This window comes from Saccopteryx bilineata, chromosome 2 (assembly GCF_036850765.1).
Source record: "Saccopteryx bilineata isolate mSacBil1 chromosome 2, mSacBil1_pri_phased_curated, whole genome shotgun sequence".
Classification (NCBI taxonomy): domain Eukaryota; kingdom Metazoa; phylum Chordata; class Mammalia; order Chiroptera; family Emballonuridae; genus Saccopteryx; species Saccopteryx bilineata.
In genome coordinates, this window is record NC_089491.1 from 58,394,818 (window position 1) to 58,420,325 (window position 25,508).

General features: G+C 41.9%; 1 protein-coding gene across 1 annotated transcript in view; it reads right to left on the reverse strand.

The window, feature by feature from the left end:
- CFAP95 (cilia and flagella associated protein 95) overlaps positions 1 to 25,508 on the reverse strand; it is a 146,208-nt gene that overhangs the window by 96,244 nt on the left and 24,456 nt on the right. Inside the window, exon 2 of the mRNA XM_066254727.1 lies at positions 24,790 to 24,898. Within this exon, the coding sequence (XP_066110824.1) occupies positions 24,790 to 24,898 (109 nt within the window). The remainder of the gene's footprint in view (positions 1 to 24,789; positions 24,899 to 25,508) is intronic.

Consider the following 25,508-nt stretch of genomic DNA (forward strand, 5'->3'; position numbering starts at 1 on the left):
GGGAGGGGAGACAATGGACCTTTACAGTGTTACCCCAGGGCTATTTGCATAGCCCCACCTTGTGCCATGGGCTGGTGGCTGCTGACCTGGCTAAATGGAAACAGCCAGAGGTAGTCTGCATGTACCATTATATTGATGATATTATGCTAACTAGTGATTCTCTTTCAGAATTGGAGCAAGCAGTCCCTACCCTGCTATCCCATTTGAAAGCATGTGGCTGGGCAGTTAACGAGAACAAATTACAAGGACCTGGGTTATCTGTTAAATTCTTGGGAGTTGTCTGGTCGGGTAAGACAAAAGTTATCCCTGACGCAGTTATAGATTAGATTCAAGCATACCCCGTGCCCACTACGGTAAAACAGTTACAGGAATTCTTAGGTTTGTTGGGGTATTGGCGAGCATTTATACCGCATTTGGCTCAGTTACTACGCCCCTTGTACAACCTTATTCGAAAGGGGGTTCGCTGGGATTGGACTGAGCAGGCGCAAGGTTCATTTGCAGCTTCTAAGAGAGCTGTCAAGGTGGCACAGGCCTTGAATGTGTTTGATCCTGCCAGGCCCTGTGAGCTGGATGTTCATGTAACCTCGGAGGGGTTTGGATGGGGCTTGTGGCAGCGGACAGAGCACCTACGGCAACCTATTGGATTTTGGTCCCAATTGTGGAAAGGTGCTGAAGTTCGTTACTCATTAGTAGAGAAGCAGCTGGCAGCTGTGTATGCTGCCCTCCTGGCAACTGAGAGTATTACAACCACAACACCAGTTACAGTCAAAACAACATACCCTATAGCTGGATGGGTGAGAGATTGGGCAACTAAACCACGTAGTGGTATGGCCCAAATGTCTACCCTGGCCAAGTGGGGTGCCTATCTGCAACAATGCTGTGCTCTTAGCACCAGCCCATTGAGGGCAGAACTGCAGGAAGTCTTGGGTCCAGTCACCTATGCGACCTTAGAGTCAGGTGCAACTGGGGCTCAGGAGGCAGAACCTGAGGTCAGTCCCTACCAGGAGGGGCGGGTGCCCATCCCTGAAGATGCCTGGTATACTGATGGTTCCAGCAGGGGCCAACCTGCCAAATGGACGGCTATCGCCTTCCATCCGGCCACTGAGACTATTTGGATGGACACGGGTACAGGCCAAAGCAGCCAATGGGCAGAATTAAGAGCTGTTTGGCTAGTTGCCCATAATGAACCTTCACCTCTGGTGATCTGTACTGACAGTTGGGCTGTCTATCGTGGACTGACCCTTTTTTTTTTTTTTTTTTTTTTTTATTTATTCATTTTAGAGAGGAGAGAGAAAGAGAGACAGAGAGAGAGAGGAGAGAGAGACAAGGGGAGGAGCTGGAAGCATCAACTCCCATATGTGCCTTGACCAGGCAAGCCCAGGGTTTCGAACCGGCGACCTCAGCATTTCCAGGTCGACGCTTTATCCACTGCGCCACCACAGGTCAGGCGTGGACTGACCCTTTAGATTGCTACTTGGCACATTAACCAGTGGATGGTAATGCACCGTCCATTATGGGGTCAGGCCATGTGGCAGGACTTATGGGAAATAGGACACCAGAAGCAGGTGACAGTATATCATGTCACAGGGCATGCCCCTCTAGCCCATCATGGGAATGATGAGGCAGATACGTTGGCAAGGGTGCACCTGGAGACTGCACCTGCAGGTGATGTGGCACAGTGGCTCCACAGGCGCCTGCTCCATGCAGGACAGAAAACTATGTGGGCTACGGTTAAGGCTTGGAACTTGCCTGTGTCCTATGCAGAGGTACTTGCAGCCTGTGAGCAATGTGCAGTATGTTCCAAGGAGCACCCTCGGAGACCACTGATGTCACCTGGACAGATCCAGAGGGGTCATGTCCCACTGACACGATGGCAGATAGACATCATTGGACCCTTACCAAAGTCAGAAGGGTACCAGTATGCAGTCACTTGTGTAGATACTGCCACCGGGCTGCTTGCTGCTTACCCCGCTCGTAACCCTGACCAGAGGGCAGTCATACAGGCTCTGGACCGCCTGAGTGCTGCATATGGGCGACCACTGGTCCTTGAAAGTGACAGTGGTACCCACTTCACTGGCTCAATGGTGAGGCAATGGGCTCAAAAGCTGGGGGTGGACTGGAAGTACCATGTTCCCTACCACCCCCAGGCTGCTGGTATCATTGAGCGTTATAATGGACTCTTAAAGCAGGGACTGCGACAGGAGGGGGGCACCGGCTCTCTTACTGGATGGACACGCCGCTTATGGACAGTACTTCGGATTTTGAATGAGCGACCTCGACGGGGGAGCCCAGCTCCAGTAGAGGCCCTCCTGCATCGGACAGCTGCCCCTATTCAGTTGCAGATACGCACCAAGGACATTTTACTCAAGCCAGGTTTCGGACAGCAGGGCAACGTGCTCTTGCCTGCTCCAACAGCCCTTCTTAAAGTACAACGGCTTCAATGGACTTGGCCCTGGACTGTACAGGCCCCCCATCTGAGATGGGTGGCCTTGTTGGCACCATGGGGAAAGGGGCTAGAGGTGGACCTCCAGTTAACTCCTTGGGCAACCAGCACCTGGCCACCTAAGGTAGAAGTGTATTATCCCTTGAGTGCTCAAGGGGACAGCATTTTGAAGGGCACCTTTGTAATTTCTTTATGGCCAATAATGAGTTCCCCTATTTTACTACACATAGAACCAGCAGATGCTGGTGTATTGGCCAATAAGGTTTGGTATGCCCGCTCAGGGCGGCCTCTGGTGCCAGCTACGGTGCTGTCTGCAGACAAAACTCTGGCCTGTATTCTGCCAGAGGGAAAAGATTTGCCTCTCTTGGTGCCACTGACAGCTCTCTCATTTCACCCATAGGTTTTGATCTGTTAATCCTATTGCTGTAGTTGGTACTATTTCTGTTTATGCAATGTATCCTACTCCTTGCACAGTGACCATCATGGAAGATGCCTGTGGTTTAGATTGTAAAGTGAGCAAAAGGGGTGGAATGTTGGTCAAATGAGTTTGTAAATATGATATATATGTTTGCTCGCTTGTGACTTATATTGGGTGTGGGGGACAGGCTATAAGCAGGCCAGGTCGTTGTAGCCTAGGGTTTGGTTTTGGGACTAAGCTTTTCCCCACACCCTTGACTGATTGTATGATCTGGGTGGTGCACTCTCATGAGGAATCCAATTATGCCTTGGATAAGTGACTTTGTATCAGAGACTTCCTTGTTTGTATATTGGATTAAGGGATTTTGGTTTTCTACACTATAAAGTGGGACAGACCAGGAGCTTGGACACACAGTTCCTGCTATCACAATTGCAGGGGCTTCCCTGATCCCTTACCCTTCATGGGAAGAGCTGGTTTTCTGCTTTTCCCTTGTCTTCTTTTGTGGTTTGCTTGTCTTGGTGAGACACCAATAAATAGGATGGCCCCCCATCCTCTGACTCCGCCATTTCTTTATCGTCTGCCCGAATCCAATGGGAACCTGCATGTGAATGGCCATGATGGTGGCTCCTGGCCTTACAGTACTTTACAACATTTGGGGGCTTGTCCAGAATCCAGTGTTCCGCGTCACCAGGTAGAGACACCCGAATCGGCTGGTCTCTCCAGGGGGCTGCCTGACCCCACTGTTATCTTGAGGAGAGTCGCTTCCCGGTTCCCAAATTTAACAATTTGGACAATTTGGCAGAGAAATCAAGGAGGTAGGTAAAGCAACTCTTTTGCTTTACTGAATTCTAGCTTTTCTTCTGTTCTGAATTCTAGCTTTTCTGTTTGGGACTGGTCAATTTGTGCCATTTGCATAGAGGACCAGACACAGTCATGCTCTCGAAGTGGGCTCTCCAAGACCGAGATGTCCGTGGAGAGTGTTTAGGTCGCGCCATGGGCTTTGCTGGGAGACGTCTGGTTGCACTCTGGAAAAGACATCCATTTGTGTTTGCACATTTATTCGTACTCTAGGAAAACAATTAGTGGGAACTGAGTCAACCAGGTTGATCAGTTCTGCCTCGGGCTCCCAGGGGCATCTGTTTGTGTTTGCACATTTGTTCATACACTAGGAAGACCATTGGTGGGGACTGAGGTATGAGTAGAGACTGAGTTAGCTCCAAACTTCCAGAGGCATCTAGATGTGCTCTCAGTAGAAGACATTAGTGGGGTGTAAAGCCAGCAGCCCGGCCCATGCAGGTTCACATTGGATTCGGACAGTCGGTAAAGAAACAACGGAGCCAAGAACTGATGGGCTGTCATCTTTAAGTCTAGCTTGCACCCGGCGGGCAAGTAAAACATACACTGGGCTCCAAAACCCACTCACATTCAGTGCTCACAAAGCTACTGACTTATCCAAGTTTCCTAGAATCAAAGGTTTCTAGCACACCAGACTTATTCTCCTCAGTTCCCCATCTCCTTCCTTCTCCAGAGTCAAACTGCACAAACTGGCCTCTCACTCAATATTCCGCCATCTTGGCTGCTTCTCCTGGCCACATGGCCTCTTTCTGCTCTCTGCTCTGCTCCCTCTGCTCTCTCATGCTAATCATCCAGGAACCAAGAGAGCAAACTCTCGTTCTGCCCCCATTTTATATTGTAGCTTCACAACCTCTAATCCAATATACAAAACAGGGAAGTCTCTAATACAAAGTCACTTCTCTGAGGCATGATTGGATTATACCACCCCACATCAAAAAGGGTGGGAAAGGCTTAATCCCAAAACCAAGCCCCAGGCTACAAGGATTCTCAACACACATTAATATCACCTGGGTGATGGCCTCACGTGGGCAGCGCCATTTTTAACAAAGTGACCATAATACATTTTATCTGCCCAACATGGGGACTTCATTCCTGCTCTAGTAATGCATAATGGGAATTGAATTGGCCAGAATTAATCAGTCTCACATCTCACTGTATCAGTGGAGACTGAATTAGCCAGGTTAATCGATCTCACCCTAGACTTCCAGACACATCTTCGTGCTCTAGGAAGGCAGAGTGGGAATTGAATTCGCCAGGATTAATCAGTCTTGCATCACACTGCATCAGTGGATGCTGAGTTAACCAGGTTGATCGATCTCACCTCGGACGTCCAGAGACATCTTTGTGTTTGTTAGGTGTTTGTCAGATCTCGTTCTTTGCTTTTAATGTTTCTGTTTAAACCCCCTGAGTGATTGATATGTAAGTGGAAATCTCTGGTGCTACACACCTGAGAGGCCACTAGGGGGAACCCCTTCCTTTGTCTATTGAGCTGTGTGAAGTAATTTGTTTTGTCTTTGTCAGGAAAATCTGTGGTATAATTTTAATTGGAATAAGTAAAGCACATTCATTTAAATTTCTTATTTTGTGATCTGTGTATGTTAAGTCTTAGTTTAATATTTAAATGTGTCTAATTTTAAGGTCTGGTTTAAGTTCTTGTGTCAAAAATTAGAGGTTTCTGGCTTAAAACTAGAGGGCAATCTTAAATGGTGAATTGTCTGTGCTGTAGATTCTCTTTGTTACATATCTTTCTTGGATCCAAGACTATAGCTTCAGGGCATTCTGTCAGACTTGTCCCCTAAAGAAATTATTCTCTTCTATTGGCTCCTCCCCTTGTCTTGTTAATACCTCTATAGTCAAACATCCTTTACTCTGAGTGCTAGTTAATTATTGACTGTCTTATCTTTTTATGCTTTTATTGGTGTGCTAATTCCTGGATTTTCCAGGACAGTTTCAATTTTTTAAATTGGTGGTCCTAGCTATTAATTATGAGAGGAGGGCCGAGTACACAGAGGACCCCCTTTAGGATGTCTCCTGAAGCACTTTCAAGAAGCTTATGAAGACAACCATGGGTATGGAATTAAATAGTCAAATAGAAGCCTTCACACTCTCTGTGAATCAGAATGGCCCACCTTTGGTGTTGGATGGCATCGGCTGGGACTTTTAATCTCCAGCTAGTAAGGGCAGTGCGGAACATCATAACTGAGGATCCAGGCCACCCTGATCAGTTTCCATACATTGATCAATGGCTAAATTTAACAGTGAATCCACCACAGTGGCTAAAAGCATGCTCAATACAGAGACGGTGCCCCATCTTCCTAGTCAGGCCAGATTTGAACCTGAAACAGGATTTTAAAAATAACTAAAGTAACAGTTATAGCACTTCAAAAAATGAACTCTTTTAAGGGCAAGAGGCCTCCAAGAGAGTGAAATATAAAAAGAGGGTAAAAAAAAGATTTGAGGAAAAAAATAGGACTCTGCTAGGAAAGAATCAATGTGCATATTGTAAGGAAGAAGGACATTGGCAAAATAAATGTCCCATATTACAAGCAGCCAAGGGAAGTGTTTCTCCAGCGTTTGGGGGGAAGGGCTGGTAAGTGAGTGGTGTGGGTGAGAGGAAAGCAGGGCCGGGACATGCTGTAGGCGGAGTAGTGGCGCTAGAGTAAGGTGACAGAAAAAACTAAGGGTGAGGTGACTGAAGGAAGTATAGAACAGAAACTAATTTCAGATATTCAGATATCTATCTATTGACCAGAAGAAGTTTTGCCCATTTGGAAAATACAGAGTAGGAATAGCATTAAAGATTAGAACTTTGCTTTAGAAAAATCTTAGAAAAAGAAAAGGAAACAGGGCCAGGTAAAAAGGGTTAGAAATTAACAAACCACAGGTGGGGACCTTGCTGGTAATCAGTTTCTTGAAATAAACTGCAACTCCAGAATGAGTAATGAAATCATGAGTAACAGGATTATAGGGGATGGGATTATCAGGAACAGGCCCTGCGGCTGCCTCTCCCCTTCCCCTCCCTAGGACATAGGGGTCGCATGGGCCCTCCATGGGTTGGGATTAATGGCTTATTGCCCTTCACTGGTGTGTAGGAAGTTATAAAAGGGAAAATAAGTGTAAAGTGAACAAGACTAGCACTGGGAGAAGGGTTCCGACTCTCTCATGTGGGGCCAAGGCGGGTGTTGGGTCCCCTCCAAGTTTCCCCTACCCTTCCCCTGTTCCTTCGTGTGGCATGATTGTTGTCTGATGAGGGAGGCATGGGATTCATGGGGGAGACCCACTGCTTTAGCTACAATAGTACCCCCTTGGACACCAAGAATCCCAGGCACCCTGACCCTTATATTGACTTAATGGTGTAAACCACTGTAGGTCAAAAAGAAGATTAGTATCTCTTTGCCAGCTGGGTAGTTATGAAATAGTGAGTGCATTTTACTTTTATCAATCAATAGTTCATTGGGGTAGTAGTTTAGAATCTTCTTATTGTAAACTGTACTAAAATTGTACTACTAATAAGGCATATAAAATTGTATAGTCTGCCAAGTCCAAAGACTTCTTTTTTGTACCAAGGATGCCTTATTATGTAAAAAGTGTTTTCCATGTATATGTTATTTTAAAAGCCTTTGGTAATTCTCCTTTTTATTTGCTGTTTCATAGCCCTGTGATGTTGAAATCTTGGTTTGGATATTTAGGAAATATGTAATGATTATTAATAATGTCTTTTTATGTAATGTTTGGTTATTATCATTTTTAAAGCAGTATTGTTCAGTGTTAGATCACCAAAACCCAGAGACACAAATATTACTATTGATTATCCTAACATCTTGAATGCTAATGTACTGAGTTATTCAGCAGTGGAGAGACTCTGGAATCCTATAGGAGATGCCAAACCTGTTTTTTCCTGCAAACTTCTACCCTCTTTTATTTAATCCAGCTAATAATGCTGTTTTTGTCTTTCTCCAATCAGTTCCAAATATAAGAAAAAAAGTTTATATAAGCAGTTAAGGACCCTCAAGCCCCTCAGCAAGATCTACTGAGAATGGATTTTAAGGTCTATAATGACCAAGAGAGGAACAGAAAAGGCAAATAGAGTCCAAAAGAGATCAGGCAAAGAACCAGCTCTTAGCTTATGCCCTTAAAGGTTCCAATGCCCCAAAAGGGCTTCATAGGACTCCCATCAGGGCTCTGCTTCAAGAGTGTAAAAGAAGGTCATTGAGCTAAGGCCTTCTAGGCTTCTCAGCCCCCATCAGGGACATGCCTTTGCTGTGGGAAAAAGGGACACTGGAAGATAAGCTGCCCCTTTGCTTGTAGAAAGGAGGGTTCAGTCTCTTCCAGTCGTGCTCTAGCCACCTATGACCTAACCTTGCCCAGCCTGCTGGAACTTGCCACTAAAGGCTAAAGGTGCCCAGGGTCGTCGGCCCCATCTCACGTCACCATGGACAAGCCTAGGGTATTTCTCCAAGTAGCAGGTAAACTGGTCTCATTTCTTGTAAACACAAGGGCCACTTACTATACCTTGCCTGAGTATTCAGGTTTTATTTATCCCTCGGAGATCTCTGTCATGGGTATAATAGTCCTATTTTCTGCTGCTTTGTTTAATGTATAGTGTCTCCTTTATTCCTCTTGTCTCAATGCCCCATGCCTATTTTAGGCTGGGACCTGCTCCTAATTTAGACAAATTTACCTCTGCCACCCAGCATAGTGTATCCCAAGGTTCTCTTCACCACTCCACGGTTGCAGAGCCCCAGGGAAAGGCCCTCTGGGTTCATCTCTTTAGTTTAAAGAAAATGAAAGCTCCATCTCCATACATGCTGCAAAAGGTTTTTCCAGTCTACCTGAATCATTACCAGCTAAAAGCAGTGGTCATTAGGACTTGGACTCTAACTGCAAAGTGTAGAAGTGTGAGCACAACTCCAGTGCCTTGTGGACTTTTCCTGAATATATGTGACTCCTGCTCCTTAGGACAGTTCTCAGACTGGAGAGGGGTTGGGTTACATTTACAAATAATATGAAGCAGTAATAGTGTCAACATGGACTTGGTGAAATTACATTAACATTCTAAGTATATTTAAGACTGTAAGAATTTTATTTTAAATCCTGTTATATTAGTTAAGACTTTGTTTAATAATCTAATTGGCTTTAATCACTTCATTGTATTAGGACACCTGTTATAGTATCTGTTAGCATCAGCTATTTTAATTTTGTTGTTTTTTTTATATTTTTCCAGTCTGCCTCAGAATCAGAACAAAGGAACATAAGAATTCAAATAAGTATGAAAATACTACCTAAAACCAGTGGGGTTTTTAGGAACTTCACTAAAACCCTTGTTATTAAAGGTTAACTCACAACCAATTAGAAAAAGATTTTGCCAGCAGGAAAGGAATAATTAAAAAGGCCAGACTTGGAATCCATTGCAGAAGGCAAGTGAATACTAAACAAAGTAAGAAAATTGTGAGAGAGAAAAAAATAAACAGGGAAAGAGGAACTTTCCCAGGTAAACATTTAGAAACAGACCTTAATGAAATAATTGCCAAATAAATAGAAGCTTTTCCTACTAGAAGTGGGGCCACAATAACAGTTGTTAGAAAATAGCTGGGTAGAATTCTTTCTAGATGTAGCTTGCCCATTCTAATGTTAGGCCAGCATTTATGTCCAAAATCTCACAGCTAGTAAGAAGGGAACCCAATATTAATTAGAAACTAATTTGAAGTTACATTGTATCCACATGCCCCAAAGGTTCAGGGAAAATAGAACACATAAAGCAAATCATAAAGGAAATGTAACCACTCCTTCCTTAAGCACTTGCAGGGTGTAAGGCCAGGAGCTGCCATCATGGCCATTCACATGCAGGTTCACATTAGATTCAGACAGATGGTAATGAAACAACGGAGCCACAAACTGGTGGGCCATTAGCTTTAATCCTAGCTTGTACCCCGTGGGCAAGTAAAAACACACACTGGGCTCCAAAACCCACTCATTCAGTGCTCACAAAGCTACTGACTTATCCAAGTTTCCTAGAATCAAAGGTTTCTAGCTCACCAGCCTTACTCACCTCTGTTTCCCATCTCTTTCTCTCTGCACAAACTGGCTTCTCCCTGAACACTCCATCATCTTGGCTGCTTCTCCTGGCCTCCTCCACGTGGCTTTTCTCTGCTCTACTCTATGCTCTCTCCTCTAATGCTAATCTCAGGAACCTGGAGAGAGCAAGCTCCCAGTCTGCCCCACTCTATAGTGCAGAAATAAAAACCTTCAATCCAATACACAAAATAGGGGAAGTCTCTAATACAAAGCCACTTATCTGAGGCACGATGGGATTGCACCACCCCACATCAAAAAGGGTAGGAAAGGCTTAATCCCAAAACCAAGCCCCAGGCTACAAGGATCCTGCCTGCCCACAGCCCGCCCCCAACACACATTAATATCACCTGGGTGAAGGGCTTCCAGCACCATCTTTAACAAAGTGAGCATAATATATTTTATCTGCCCAACACAGGGTCTGAAAATTACTCAGCAGGCTGTTCAAAAGACTGTCCCAGAGGCACTTCCAGCACTGCCAGGAGATCTGGTACATCCTCTTCAGCCTGGGGACTCAGTCCAGGTAAAGAAATATATCACCCAAGGACTGACTCCCATGTGCACAAGTCCACACACCGTGATCCAGACCACTCCCACTGCTGCCAAGGTAAAAGGCATGCCTGCCTGGGTCCATGATAGCCAGTTGAAACCTGCAGTCCCAGCAGAGACACCCTCGTGGACAGTGGAGACTGACCTCACCAACACTTGTAAGTTAACCCTGAGAAGGACGGCATGCCCTGCTCCAGCCATAAACCAGAAGCTGGTTGGTCTACTGTTGGGCAGATAAAATATTTTATGCTCACTTTGTTAAAGATGGAGCTGCCCACATGGAAGCCCATCCCCCAGATGATGATATTAGTTGCCCTTCCTGCCTGGAATGGGCGCAATTATGTTAATATGTGTTGAGGGAGGGCTTTCGCGCCAAAAGGTTTTAAAAGGAAGAGAGATCACATTGTTCCAGGAGAAGAGTGATTATGTTCTAGGAGGAGCCCATGCTGTAGGAGAGCAGAGAAAGGCCATGTGGAGGAGGCCAGGAGAAGCAGTCAAGATGATGGAGTGCTGAAAAAGAAGCCAGTTAGTGCACAGTTTGTGCAGAGAGAAGGAGATGGGAAACAGGTGAATAAGGCTGGTGAGGTAGAAACCTCTGATTCTAGACAGTAGCTTTGTGAGCACTGAATGAGTGGGTTTTGGAGCCCAGTGTGTGTATTTCTTGCCCACCAGGTGCAAGCTAGGATTAAAGGTAATGGCCCACCAGTTCTTGGCTCCATTGTTTCATTACTGTCTGTCCGAATCAAATGCGAACCTGCATGGGCCAGGCGGCTGTGATGGTGACCGTGCCTATTGGCTTTACATCTATGCATGGCTAATACATGAAAAAACTCACTAAGGACTCTTTAATTAGACTTTGAGAAAAAAGGGAAACTAGGATAAAAGAAAAGCCAGCTTGGTTGTTACTAAAGGTATAAAGTATAGAAATACTTTTGGAAAAAATAAAGGAAGAAAGTAAATTGTTATTAAAGCCAGTTATTTCTGAATAATTAAAAAAAATTTATAAAAATTAAGAATTGCTTCATGCACCTCATTAAATTGAGTCAAGGATTTGATTCAGGATATAAAACCAGTGGGGAGGCCTGACCTGTCGTGGCGCAGTGGGATAAAGCGTCGACCTGGAACACTGAGGTCGCCGGTTCGAAACCTTGGGCTTGCCTGGTCAAGGCACATATGGGAGTTGATGCTTCCTGCTCCTCCCCCTTCTCTCTCTCTCTCTGTCTCTCTCTCTCACTCCTCTCTCTCTAAAAAAAATCAATCAATAAAATATTTAAAAAAAAAAAAAAAAAAAAAAACCAGTGGGGAATGTGGTAAGGTGCCAGAGAACTGTAAAACTTAGTATTGGCAACGCCATTTTAAAGAGGAAAAGTCAGGCTTTCTTTGGAAAATGGAGGAAAAAGAATATGAAAGTCTCCTGACTTACAAGAATAACTGGATCATTTAGTTTTAGTTCTCTGAAAGGATTAAGGTTATCTGAAGAACTTCCTTTCTCTTTCTTTTTTCTTTTAATTTTATTTATTTATTTTACAGAGACAGAGAGAGGGATAGACAGGGACAGACAGATAGGAACGAAGAGATGAGAAGCATCAATCATTAGTTTTTCCTTTTGCATTGCAACACCTTAGTTGTTCATTGATTGCTTTCTCATACGTGCCTCGACCGTGGGCCTTCAGCAGACCAAGTAACCCCTTGCTTGAGCCAGCGACCTTGGGCTCAAGCTGGTGAGCTTTTGCTCAAACCAGATGAACCCTCGCTCAAGCTGGCGACCTTGGGGTCTTGAACCTGGGTCTTCCGCATCCCAGTCCGATGCTCTCTCCACTGCGCCACCGCCTGGTCAGCCTCCTTTCCCTTTCAATAAGAGACAAAACTTACATACCATCCTACACTGATTTTAGCTCTCCCTCCCTTCCTGGAATCCTGAGATTAAGGTGGACCTCTAGGCAAAGGAGGAGAGATAGACACTAGGAGGTTTATGAATGTATTTGATATGTAAAATGACATCACCATTGTGTTACCTTGAAAGTTTTAACGTTTTTTAAATTCTCTAGATGAATGTTATAATCTTGTTAATGATTGTGTCATGCTGTCATGCTCCCCTCAACCTGTATGTGGTCAAAGGTATATAACCAGCCTCTGAGATACATTTGGGGCTGCACGATTTGGGTCTGCTATGTCCCATGTCAGTCATATGTGGCCAGCATATTAATAAATCTCCTCCTTTTAATAAAACCCTTTAAAATTTATCTGGACTTAGTGTCTCTATGTAAACCTGTGGAAATTAGGTATAGTACTTTACAATATTTGGAGTACAGTACTTTACAACAGAATTGATGCTTTTCATCTCTCCCTCCTGTATGTTCCTGTCTTTCTCTCTCTTTCTCGCAAAAAAAAAAAAAAAAAAAGAAAGAAGAAAAAAAGAAAACCTAGTAGACATTTAACAGGAGTGACTGGTAAGAAAACAAACAGGTCACTTAGAACTTCCACTCAATTCCACATTTGAGGGTAACCAGCCTCTCGTTGCCAAGGGTGACTTAACCCCTGGCAAATCTCTCTTGGCAAAAGTCGTTTTAGATAATCATCAATTGACATTTCTTTCTTGGGTTTCTTATAGGATCCACAAAAAATATATTGATACTACAGTATTCTTATACATATCAATGGAAGTGCAGGTACATCCCAAATCAGCTTTCTCCTCTGATGCCACAGGCTACTTTGGGAATGAGTCATTAATCTACCAAGTTCCCTAGCTTCAGGGAAAAACTGATCAAGTTCCCTGTCTAGTATCTTTGAGGACTTGCTCAAATGAATGGGACATATTACCCCTACACCTTGTGGAGAACAGGAGTGGGACTTAGCAAGCACATTATATCTGGCTGACTCCTCCAAATTACAAATACTTTTGGCCAGGTCTCTTGAACTTCAACCTTTTTTTTTTTTTAATCTTCAAGATGGATGAGAGACCAAGAGGCTAAAAATCAGTTATTGCTCAAATGCTTTGCATGTTCTATATGAGTGATTTGGCACCTCACTTTGTAATGAAGAGATGGCATTCATTATCTTAGATTTTCAGTCATAACTAATCATAAACTGTTATCTTTAACATAACATATCCTATTAAACAGCACTCCCCTACCAATCATACCTTTTTTGCACCAGTGCCAAAAATGTAGTTTTCATCACGAAGTAAACACTGAGACTTTGTCAAGTCTTTATCTTTAAAACTTATCCGAAAGGCAGTCCTTATGTCTCAGTAGTAGTTTTGCCCTGGGAAATGCTGCCTGTTTTCACATTTAGGTGAACTCAGTAGTGCCATACACAAGATTATTTAAAGAATCCCAGAGAAGCCTGACCAGGCAGTGGTGCAGTGGATAGAGCATTGGACTGGGATGGAGAGGACCCAGGTTTGAGACCCCAAAGTCACCAGCTTGAGTGGGCTCATCCAACTTGAGCACAGGTTCCCCAACTTGAGTGCAGAGTCGCTGACTTGAGCCTAGAATCATAGGCATGACCCCATGATCCCTGGCTTGAGCCCAAAGGTTGCTGGCTTGAGCAAGGGGTCACTCACTCTGCTGTAGCCCCACCCCCATCAAGGCATATATGAGAAAGCAACCAATGAACAACTAAGGTATCACAACAAAGAACTGATGCTTCTCATCTCTCTCTCTTCCCGTCTGTCTGTCCCTATCTGTGGGAGACTGCAAACTGACAGGGTCCTTGCAGTTTAGATTTTTTGGGGACAGAGGTGTGGGGGACTAGTAGTAAGCTGACAGGGTCCTTGTTGCCCATCCCTCCACCTCACTTGCTTAAGTTGCTAGAGGTAATTTACATGCCCTTCCTCTCACCTTTTGTTTGTTTTGATATTGGTTGATTTCAATTATGCATGGGGGGGATTCCCGTTTACACTTTAAATGGATTCCTGTTTATGCCTCAGACTTTACTTTGTATCAGAGACTTCCTTATTTGCATACAGCTCTGCACTATATAATAAAGCAGACCAGGGACTTTGCTTAGCTCTTGCAAGCTATTGGCTGTACAGAGACTTCCCAATCCCATCCTTTTTCTTTCTTGAGTTTCTTTCTTCATTCCCCAGCACCGTTCTCACCCAGGACCTGGACAGTTACTAGCTGCGCTGGTCCGCAGCACCTATCTGCCCCTCTCTCTGTCTCTGTCACAGAAAAATATAAAAGGAATCCCAGAGAAGCAGGGAGGCCCCTTTCCCACTACTATTTTGAACTACTGGGATTCACGGGGTACAATCAGAAAACTAATTTCATTGCTGTTCTCCACTGCCTGTTTATGCTAGCCATTTTGGGAGGTTCATTCCCTGTCCCAAGAAGAAATAAATCTTGAACAAGTACCATATCTTTTTCTGATCACTCTCAGAAACAAAATAGTCTTGTCAAAGATTAGTCTCAGTTAAGTAATCAATATTAGTAAAACAATCCCATGAGAGTTTTTTAGTTGTCTAGTTGTCTGAGTAAAGGAGAAGAGCCGGTGAAGAAACAGAAACCCAGCTAATTCTGCCCACTGCACACTTCCCTCCACAGGCTTCTCCGGCCTGGAGCAGACTCTAAATCAGGCGTCCCCAAACTATGGCCCTCGGGCCGCATGCGGCCCCCTGGGGCCATTTATCCACCCCCGCCGCACTTCCGGAAGGGGCACTTCTTTCATTGGTGGTCAGTGAGAGGAGCATAGTTCCCATGGAAATATTGTTCAGTTCGTTGATTTAAATTTACTTGTTCTTTATTTTAAATATTGTATTTGTTCTCATTTTGTTTTTTTACTTTAAAATAAGATATGTGCAGTGTGCATAGGGATTTGTTCATAGTTTTTTTTATAGTCTGGCCCTCCAACGGTCTGAGGGACAGTGAACTGGCCCCCTGTGTAAAAAGTTTGGGGACCGAATAAAAAGATGGCAGCGGACTAGGCGGATGCACAGACGCCCAGCTCTCACCACCAAACTGGAATACAAATCAATTTAGGAAAAATCAGCATGAAAAACCAACTCTGAACTGCAATAACAGTTCTCAAAAACCAAGGAGCAAAGAGGAAACCACAAGAATCCTGGTAAGGAGCGCCTGAACCTCCTCTGCTTACCTGAACAGAGGGGGGGGAGGTGAGGCTGAGAGCCCAGAGAAGATCTCAGAGGGAAAAGAGCAGAAACTACTACTCACAGCCACTTGCCTGGTGACCAGGGAGCGAGCTGCGTTGAAAAGACCAGCTTATCTCCCAAGTGGAAAGGACAGGGACAGACTGTGAGGGGCTAAGGAATGCAGGAAACGAACTAAAAAAGCTGACTCATCCGTGCTGGAGGCGGCCATAGCTGGGGGAGGGACTGAACCTTTCAAAAAACAGAGCTGAAGTGCTTCCGGATCAGAGATCTCTGGACATCTCTCCAGCTTCAATCAGCGCAACAAGACACAGCTGAAAACAAGAAGTGGGGAGGAGGGGCAGTAACTCAGGTTTCCATGGAGATCTGAGAAACACCTCCCCCTACTGAAGCTGAGAAAACACCCTGCCCCCAGTGAGATTAGCTGGCTAAAGAGGCCTTCAGCGTCTCAGGTTACACCCACAGCATTCCTGGATACAGTTTCAAGGAAGCCCCCTGCTGAGATCAGTAAACAAGACTATCACCTGTTAAGAAAACAAACAAATCAAGACTTCAAAGCTGCCCAAATCCGAAAGTGGATTACAGATAACAGCTGATACCAACCCAAGAAGACCTAGAAATAACACAACTGAAAACTGGAGGCAGACAACACCAAGCCTAGACTCAACCAACTCTACAAATAAAACACCCAAAAAAGAGGATGAGAAGACAAAGGAGAGCAATCCAAATAAAACCACAAGAGACACCTTCGAGAGATGAACTGAGTGATATGGAAATAATCAAACTTCCAGATGCGGAGTTCAAAATAATGATTGTAAGGATGCTTAGGGATCTTAGAACAACAATGGATGATCAGTATGAAAACCTAAATAAAGAAATAGCAAGTATAAAAAAGAATCAGTTGGAGATGACAAATACAATATCAGAAATAAAGACCACAATGGAAGGAATTAAAAACAGGATAGATAGAGCAGAGGATCGAATCAGCGAGTTAGAGGACAACTGGAATGAAGGCATGAAAGCAGAGAAGAAAAGAGAAAAGAGACTCAAAAAGTCAGAGGAAAATCTTAGAGAGCTCTGTGACAACATGAAGAGAAATAACATCCGCATCATAGGGGTTCCTGAAGAAGAAGAAAAAGAACAAGGGGTAGAGACTTTGTTCAATCATATCATAGCTGAAAACTTCCCTAAATTAATGCAAGAGAAACTCTCACAAGTCCAAGAAGCACAGAGGACTCCATTAAAGAGAAACCCAAAGAAACCTACACCAAGACACATCATAATTAAAATACCAAAGCTAAGCGATAAAGAGAAAATATTAAAAGCTGCAAGAGAAAAAAAAGTTATCACCTACAAAGGAGCCCCCATAAGGATGACATCTGACTTCTCAACAGAAACACTTGAGGCCAGAAGGGAATGGCAAGAAATATTCAAAGTAATGCAGAACAAGAACCTACAACCAAGACTACTTTATCCAGCAAGGCTGTCGTTTAAAATCGAAGGAGAAATAAAAAGCTTTCCAGACAAAAAACAACTCAAGGAATTCATTACAACCAATCCAATGCTGCAGGAAATGTTAAGGGGCCTGTTGTAAACAGACCAAAATGGGAAAAGAATATAGCAAAAAAAGGAATACACGTTTAAAGAAGAAAATGGCAATAAACAACTACGTATAAATAATAACTTTAAATGTAAATGGATTAAATGATCCAATCAAAAGACATAGGGTAGCTGTGTGGATAAGAAAACAGGACCCATACATATGTTGTCTACAAGAGACACACCTTAGAACAAAAGACACACATAGATTGAAGGTAAAAGGATGGAAAAAAACGTTTCATGCAAACGGAAATGAAAAAAAAGCTGGGGTAGCAATACTTATATCAGACAAATTGGACTTTAAAACAAAGGATATAGTAAGAGATAAAGAAGGCCACTACATAATGATAAAGGGAGTAATCCAACAGGAAGATATAACTATTATAAATATCTATGCACCTAATATAGGAGCACCTAAATATATAAAGCAGACTTTGATGGATTTAAAGGGCGAGATCAACAGCAATACTATAATAGTAGGGGATTTCAATGCCCCACTAACATCACTAGATAGATCCTCAAGAAAGAAAATTAACAAAGAAATAGCAGACTTATTGGAAATACTAGATCAACTCGATTTAATAGATATCTTCAGAACCTTTCACCCTAAAGCAGCAGAATATACATTCTTTTCAAGTGCTCATGGTACATTCTCTAGGATAGACCACATGTTAGGGCACAAAAGTGCTCTCAACAAATTTAAGAAGACTGAAATCGTATCAAGCACTTTCTCCGATCACAACGGCATAAAACTAGAAATGAATCACAACAGAAAAGCTCAAAAATTCTCAAACACATAGAAACTAAATAGCAGGTTGTTAAATAATGAATGGATTAAGAATGAGATCAAAGAAGAAATAAAAAAATTCCTAGAAACGAATGACAATAAGCATACAACAACTCAAAATTTATGGGACAGGCGAAAGCAGTGCTGAGAGGGAAGTTCATAGCACTACAGGCACACTTTCAGAAGCTAGAAAAAGCTCAAATAAACAACTTAACCCTGCATCTAAAAGAATTAGAAAAAGAACAGCAAGTAAAGCCCAAATGTAGTAGAAGGAGGGAAATAATAAAGGTCAGAGCAGAAATAAATGGAGATCGAAACAGTTATCAAAAAACTCTCAACAAAGAAAAGTCCAGGGCCCAATGGCTTCACAACGGAATTCTACCAAATATTCAAAGAAGACCTAACTCCTATCCTTCTCAAACTATTTCAAAAAATTCAAGAGGAAGGAAGGCTTCCAAGCTCCTTTTATGAGGCAAGCATAATTCTGATTCCAAAACCAGGCAAAGACAACACAAAGAAAGAAAATTATAGGCCAATATCTCTGATGAATATAGATGCTAAAATCTTCAACAAAATATTAGCAAACTGGATCCAACAATATATGGAAAAAATCATACACCATGATCAAGTGGGATTTATTCTGGGGAGGCAAGGATGGTACAATATTTGTAAATCAATCAATGTGATTCATCACATAAACAAAAGGAAGGAGAAAAACCATATGATAATTTCAATAGATGCAGAAAAAGCATTTGATAAAATCCAGCACCCATTCATGATCAAAACTCTCAGCAAAGTGGGAATACAGGGAACATACCTCAACATGATAAAAGCCATCTATGACAAACCCACAGCCAACATCATACTCAATAGGCAAAAATTAAAAGCAATACCTTTAAGATCAGGAACAAGGCAGGGGTGCCCCCTTTCACCACTCTTATTTAACATGGTCCTGGAAGTCCTAGCCACAGCAATCAGACAAGAAGAAGAAATAAAAGGAATTCAAGTTGGAAAAGAAGAAGTAAAACTGTCATTATTTGCAGATGATATGATATTGTATATAGAAAACCCTAAAGTCTCAGTCAAAAAGCTACTGGACCTGATAAATGAATTCAGCAAAGTGGCAGGATATAAAATCAATACTCAGAAATCAGAGGCATTTTTATACACCAACAATGAACAGTCAGAAAGAGAAATTAAGGAAACAATTCCCTTCACAATTACAACCAAAAATATAAAGTACCTAGGAATAAACTTAACCAAGGAGACTAAAGACTTGTACTCGGAAAATTACAAAGCATTGATAAAAGAAATCAAGGAAGATACAAATAAGTGGAGGCATATACCGTGCTCATGGTTAGGAAGAATAAACATCATTAAAATGTCTATATTACCCAAAGCAATCTATAAATTCAATGCAATACCAATTAAAATACCAATGACATACTTCAAAGATATAAACCACATATTCTAAAAATTTATATGGAACCAAAAGAGAACACGAATAGCCTCAGCAATCTTAAGAAAGAAGAATAAAGTGGGAGGTATCACACTTCCTGATATCAAGTTATACTACAAGGCCATTGTACTCAAAACAGCCTGGTACTGGCATAAGAATAGGCATATAGATCAATGGAACAGAACAGAGAACCCAGAAATAAACCCACAGTTCTATGGACAACTGATATTTGACAAAGGAGGCAAGGAAATACAATGGAGTAAAGATAGCCTCTTTAACAAATGGTGTTGGGAAAATTGGACAGCTACCTGCAAAAAAATGAAACTAGAACACCAGCTTACACCACTCACAAAAATAAACTCAAAATGGATAAAAGACTTAAATGTAGGCCATGAAACCATAAGCATCTTAGAAGAAAACATAGGCAGTAAGCTCTCCGATATCTCTCGGAGCAATATATTTGCTGATTTATCTCCATGGGGAAGTGAAATAAAAGACAGGATAAACAAATGGGACTATATCAAACTAAAAAGCTTTTGCACAGCTAAAGACAACAAGGACAGAATAAAAAGACAAACTACACAATGGGAGAACATATTTGGCAATACGTCTGATAAGGGTTTAATAACCAAAATTTATAAAGAACTTGTAAATCTCAACACCAGGAAGACAAACAATCCAATCCAAAAATGGGCAAAAGAGATGAATAGACACTTCTCCAAAGAGGACATACAGATGGCCAACAGGCATATGAAAAAATGCTCAACATCACTAATCATTAGAGAAATGCAAATTAAAACCACAATGAGATATCACCTCACACCAGTCAGAATGGCGCTCATCAACAAAACAACACAGAATAAGTGCTGGCGAGAATGTGGAGAAAAGGGAACCCTCTTGCACTGCTGGTGGGAATGCAGACTGGTGCAGCCACTGTGGAAAACAGTATGGAGATTCCTCAAAAAACTGAAAATTGAACTGCCTTTTGACCCAGCTATCCCACTTTTAGGAATATACCCCAAGGATACCATAGAACGGCTCCAAAAGGAGAAATGCCCCCCCATGTTTGTGGCAGCATTGTTCACAATAGCGAAGATCTGGAAACAGCCCAAGTGTCCGTCAGAAGACGAGTGGATTAAAAAGCTTTGGTACATATATACTATGGAGTACTACTCAGCCATAAGAAATTATGACATCGGATCATTTACAATAACATGGATGGACCTTGATAACATTATACGGAGTGAAATAAGTAAATCAGAAAAAACAAACTAAGAACTATATGAATCCTTACATAGAAGGGACATAAAAATGAGACTTAGAGAAATGAACAAGAATGTGATGGCAACAGGGGTAGGGGGAGAGGGTTGGGGGGAGGGGGGATGGGGTGAAGAAGGAGAGAGGGGTTGGGGGAGGGGAGGGGCACAAAGAAAACCAGATAGAAGGTGACAGAAGACAATTTAACTTTGGGAGAGGGGTATACAGCACAATCAAATGTCAAAATAATCTAGAGATGTTTTCTCTCAACATATGTACCCTGATTTATCAATGTCACTGCATTAAATTTAATAAATAAATTTAAAAAAAAAAGTTTGGGGACCCCTGCTCTAAATGGAGGGAGGAACCAGATTAAACCTTAAACAAAATTCATAATTTTAATTATTGAAATGTGACCAAAACACTTTATTATATGAGAGTGACAATAAAAATAATGGAAATTGCACAAAATTTAATCCAAGGGTAGAGAAAAAACTAACTCCACAAAGAATATAAATAGACAGTGGAGGCAGTTGATATAGGGGTGTATGTGTGTGTGTGTGTGTGTGTGTGTGTGATTGTATATTTTGAGTTTCATTTGTTTTTGCTTAAGCAAACTAATATACATAAACCATTAAATTCTAGTTTTTCTAAAAGTTCAATTAGGCTTGATTATTGGATACAGAAAAAAAGTTGCAAAGGAGAGTGATGGAATTGAAACTGTGGATGCCTACTTTCATTCCCGTCCAAATCCCTGGAAACGACAGAGAGGATATTTGCTAGAATAAACCCATCACTTCAGCAGAAAACAAGGAAAGCACACTCAGCGGCCTAGAATTTATACCGAATTACTGAAACCGGAAAGTTGATTTGAGCATGTCAATACTAGAAAAGACAATCCAAAGACATTCCCGGAGAGAAGGCTGGAACGGATGGCATCGACTCCAAGCTCAGACATTATGGAAACAGAAGGCATGAGGGGATGGACATTGACTCAACAGTCCACTATCCCCAGAGACCTTCCTTTATCCTGATTTAAGAATTTAGAACCAGTGGCGATAAATGGATTTTAATTATTAATATACTTTATAGCTGTTTGACTTTGAACAAGTGATAAAGCTTCACTTGGCCTTGGTGTCTGTCCTGATCTATACAATGTGGGCCACATGTGGTACCTGCCTGGCGAGTTTTCCGGAGGATGAAATGAGGCACTGTTCATGCAGAGACCTTACTGAATTGAATCTATTTCATTAATAGGATGCAATTGTGAAGCAACTTGATTTAAATCAGGGTGCCCCTTAAATCCCATGTGGATAGCTACTTCTTTCCTTGGGTTTGCTGGAAATTTTAAGCAAGTCCCAAAGCTTTTGGGGGGCCCTCAATCTCAGAAAATATCTCATTTTAGCTATGAAATTTTCTGGTCCAGTGAAGTAATCAAAACATCTAACTGATTAGACTTAAGGTTTTCACCTGCCCAACTAGCTCAGTGCTGCTTTAGTCCTGGAAGCCTGCACTGTTGCTTCCTTTCCAGGCTTCTCTCTCCTACTTCCCTTGACTCACACGCCCCTCCAAGGTCTAGCTGATGGGGAGAGATGAGGTGAAAAGGTACATTGTAAGTGGCCCTCACTCTCTTGACCTGTGCTGGTGGCCCTGGGCCTGGAGGACATTCAAAACTGACCCCTCTCATAGGGCATGTTTGTAATTGTTTCCTGGAACTCTCTTACAAGGACTCCAACTGCAGGTTGCTGGAATTAGGCAAAGCTTCTCCTCTTCCTGGTTGATTTTATTCCTTTTCCCAAGCCTTAAGTATCTGGTGAGTCTTTTGTGCTGGGTCTCTTGACCTCCTCCTCTGACCCTAAGAAGCCCTTTCAAGAGTCTGATGAATTCTCTCCAGTGTGTCCATGGGTAAATTCATACACTCACATATCCTTGACCACCATTCTGCTAAAGGGCTGCTTGCTTCCCTCTTCACCCCCTGTTCTGCCAGACCAAGCGTGAACATTCTCAGGCATATGTCCTGAGACTCTACATCCTCTAAATTCCAGGACACACCTATTAACCTCTCTGAGTGGTTCCCTTGAAATACCTTTCAACTGTGGAAGGAGGGACATGCAACCCACAACTAAATAAATCTTTCAACTTTTCAACTCTAGTCTTCAAAGACATAACTATTCACACTGGCCTTAGTTTAGAATCTCTTACAGGTCCTGCTTGGGTGGTCTAGCATCTTGCTTTAGGATGTATGTTTCTTTCTAAATATCAAGAGTGCTCTAGTATATAATCTCTATCAAAACTCTGTGACAGAGGAAGGGGCTTTCATCCACCCTCCTGCCACATCTAGTATGCCACCTGACACATGAAGGTATGGAGGCCCCTTCTTCTTTATATATCTGAGTCCTTGGATGAGGCATTTAAAACTCAGTGAATCTAGGTTTAGAACTGAGCTAGTATCTTTCTTGTCAACTTTATACCTTTGTTGAGAATAGCTAGAAACAAAAAGAAAAAGAAACTGCTTTATATATATAAAAAAATCTATAGAGAAAATAAAACTACTATTAAGATTAACAGTTTCATCACAAATAGTAACTCCTTGGTCTATTTTCCTTCCTATCTAATACACACTGCAAACCTGGTAGAGGAAAAACAAGTTTTCAATAACCATGAGCAAATGTCATAGAGAAGGTTAATATCTTGTTTATTCATCCTATATTAAACCTGAGGCTTGACTACTGTAATGCATGGAATATAAGAATGAATGTTGAGGTTCCTGCACCTCATATTTCAGTTCATCTCACTTCCTCCAAAACTCAAGAGACCAAGAACATTTTTATTTAGAAATAAAACATAAATGGTTTTTAAGGTTCCAAGACTCTAATGCCTCCCTTGCCCAGCGTGCTGTTGTCCTGACTATAGCCCTGTGCTCAGAAAGCAAGATTAAACTGGATTTGGGGGAGTGGGGCAGGGTGGTAATGACCAAGTGGGGTCCCGTACTTGAGAGCTCTATTCATGTGTGAGCTAATAACCAACAAGACAGCCTGATGCAAAGGCAAGAGCGTAGGGTGGAAACTGAGGAAACCATCAAAATGGCCCTGAGATTTGAGCTGTGAGGCAAGAGAACTGAGCCAAGAGAAACAGAGAAGCCAAGAGAGGCTCTGTGTGTTTGTGTGTGACAGAGAGACGGAGAAAGGCTGTTTTGCTGCCTCAGTTCCTTATGTTTCTTGGTTCCATATAGAGGCAGCTGTATCTTTATAATGACCCCCCCTTTTTCAGACTATCCTTATTACTCTGTCAATTGCGATTATAAGAGGAAGAGAGGAAATAGCATGGGGTCTGCAAACCTGATTTTTTCCATCACGCTGGAGAATGGAGAATCTTCTAGGACCATTTCCAATGTAGAAATATGGACCTTTCTAGGCCTGCCCTATTTTAAATTAGCCCAGCCTTTGAGGGCAGAATGTGATTCAAATTCAGTCTTCACACATTCACATCCACCCTTGTCAAATTACCAGCTCTTCAGGCTCCAAGACCATCCTACTAAAGCTGCATTAGATCTTCAACTAGACCCAAAGTTTTCAGCATTGTAGGATAAAATTTAGGGGTCTTTGTAGAGTTGAGTTCCTGCCTCATGCTGATTGGGTAGAAATCTAAATAGTCAAGCTGTGACCCACTCACAGCAATTCAAATAGAAATTATTTATGCAATGAATATTCTTTTTGTAACTGTGTTGAACAAATATTATAAAGATATTAGTAGCATGTTTTGAGTTCAGTTTCATCACCTTAAGACAAGTACAAAAGACTTGAAATCAAAGACCGGGGTTCAAACTCTCACTGTTCCACTTCTCGAGCGACTTGAGTAAGTTGCCTACTCTCTAGGAGTTCTCACCATCGCTAAAACAGAGATAATAATCCCTACTTCACAGGGTTATTGTGAAGGTCAAAGCAAGCCCCTAGCAAGGTGCTGCAGCTGCAGCAGCGACATTATACAAGCATAAGAATTTCTTGAGCACATGCCCTGTGCCACGCTGAGTTAAGCACTTTATCTCATTTTATTTCCTGATAACCTTATGGAGTATACACATTTTAAAGGTAAGATCATAAAGCACATAGTGACTAAGTCATGTGCCTTAGAGACTAACATAGCTAGGAGAGTGGCACTGAAAAAGTGCCCCTCCCTTTATTTTTTCATTTTTCACATGGGGAAGATTCTAGACTTAAAGAAATTAGCAGCAGCTACTCACCTGGGGTTCATCAGTTCCAAATCTCCAATATGTTGAGTTACACAGTTTTTTTACTTCCTCAGGACCCTCTATATCATAATCTTTGGGATAAGCTTCTCTGTTACTATGCCTTAAGAAAAAAATAAGAATCTATTAATAGATAAAGCTTATTTATCATGTTTTGCATTTAAACTTTTTAAAAGTCCAATAAAATTTATTATATCTGTGACATTATCTTAATTATAAATTTACTAAATTTATAATATATTTTCCACTTCTTTTTGAGTAATGCTGAGGCTACTTTCTACAAATAACTCGGCACATGTAGTAAAGCTAGTATCACAAAAATAATACTTAGCAAACATAGCAATTATTCAGGGACTCCAAAGAAGTGAATCTTATGTAATAGTGTAGATTAGTTACTGAAAAGTAAATCCTAAATTAAGATGGAATAATATCTTATAAAAACAACTTGCCACATTAGAAATTTTCCACCATAAATTTTAATCATAATTTTTTTCAAAATGGGAGAGAGCAGACAGTATTTGCTCATATGAATTTATAACGTGATATTTCTAAAGAGGGTCTAAAGAAAACTGACAAACATTAGGTAGAAAAAACGAGTTCTTAAAGCATGTTGATGGAAGAGGAAAATATTATTTCAAACAGCTTGTCTAAAAGACTGGTTAAAAATAATAATAAAGGAGGAATTTGTGGCTAGGGAAGGAAAAGGAAGTGAA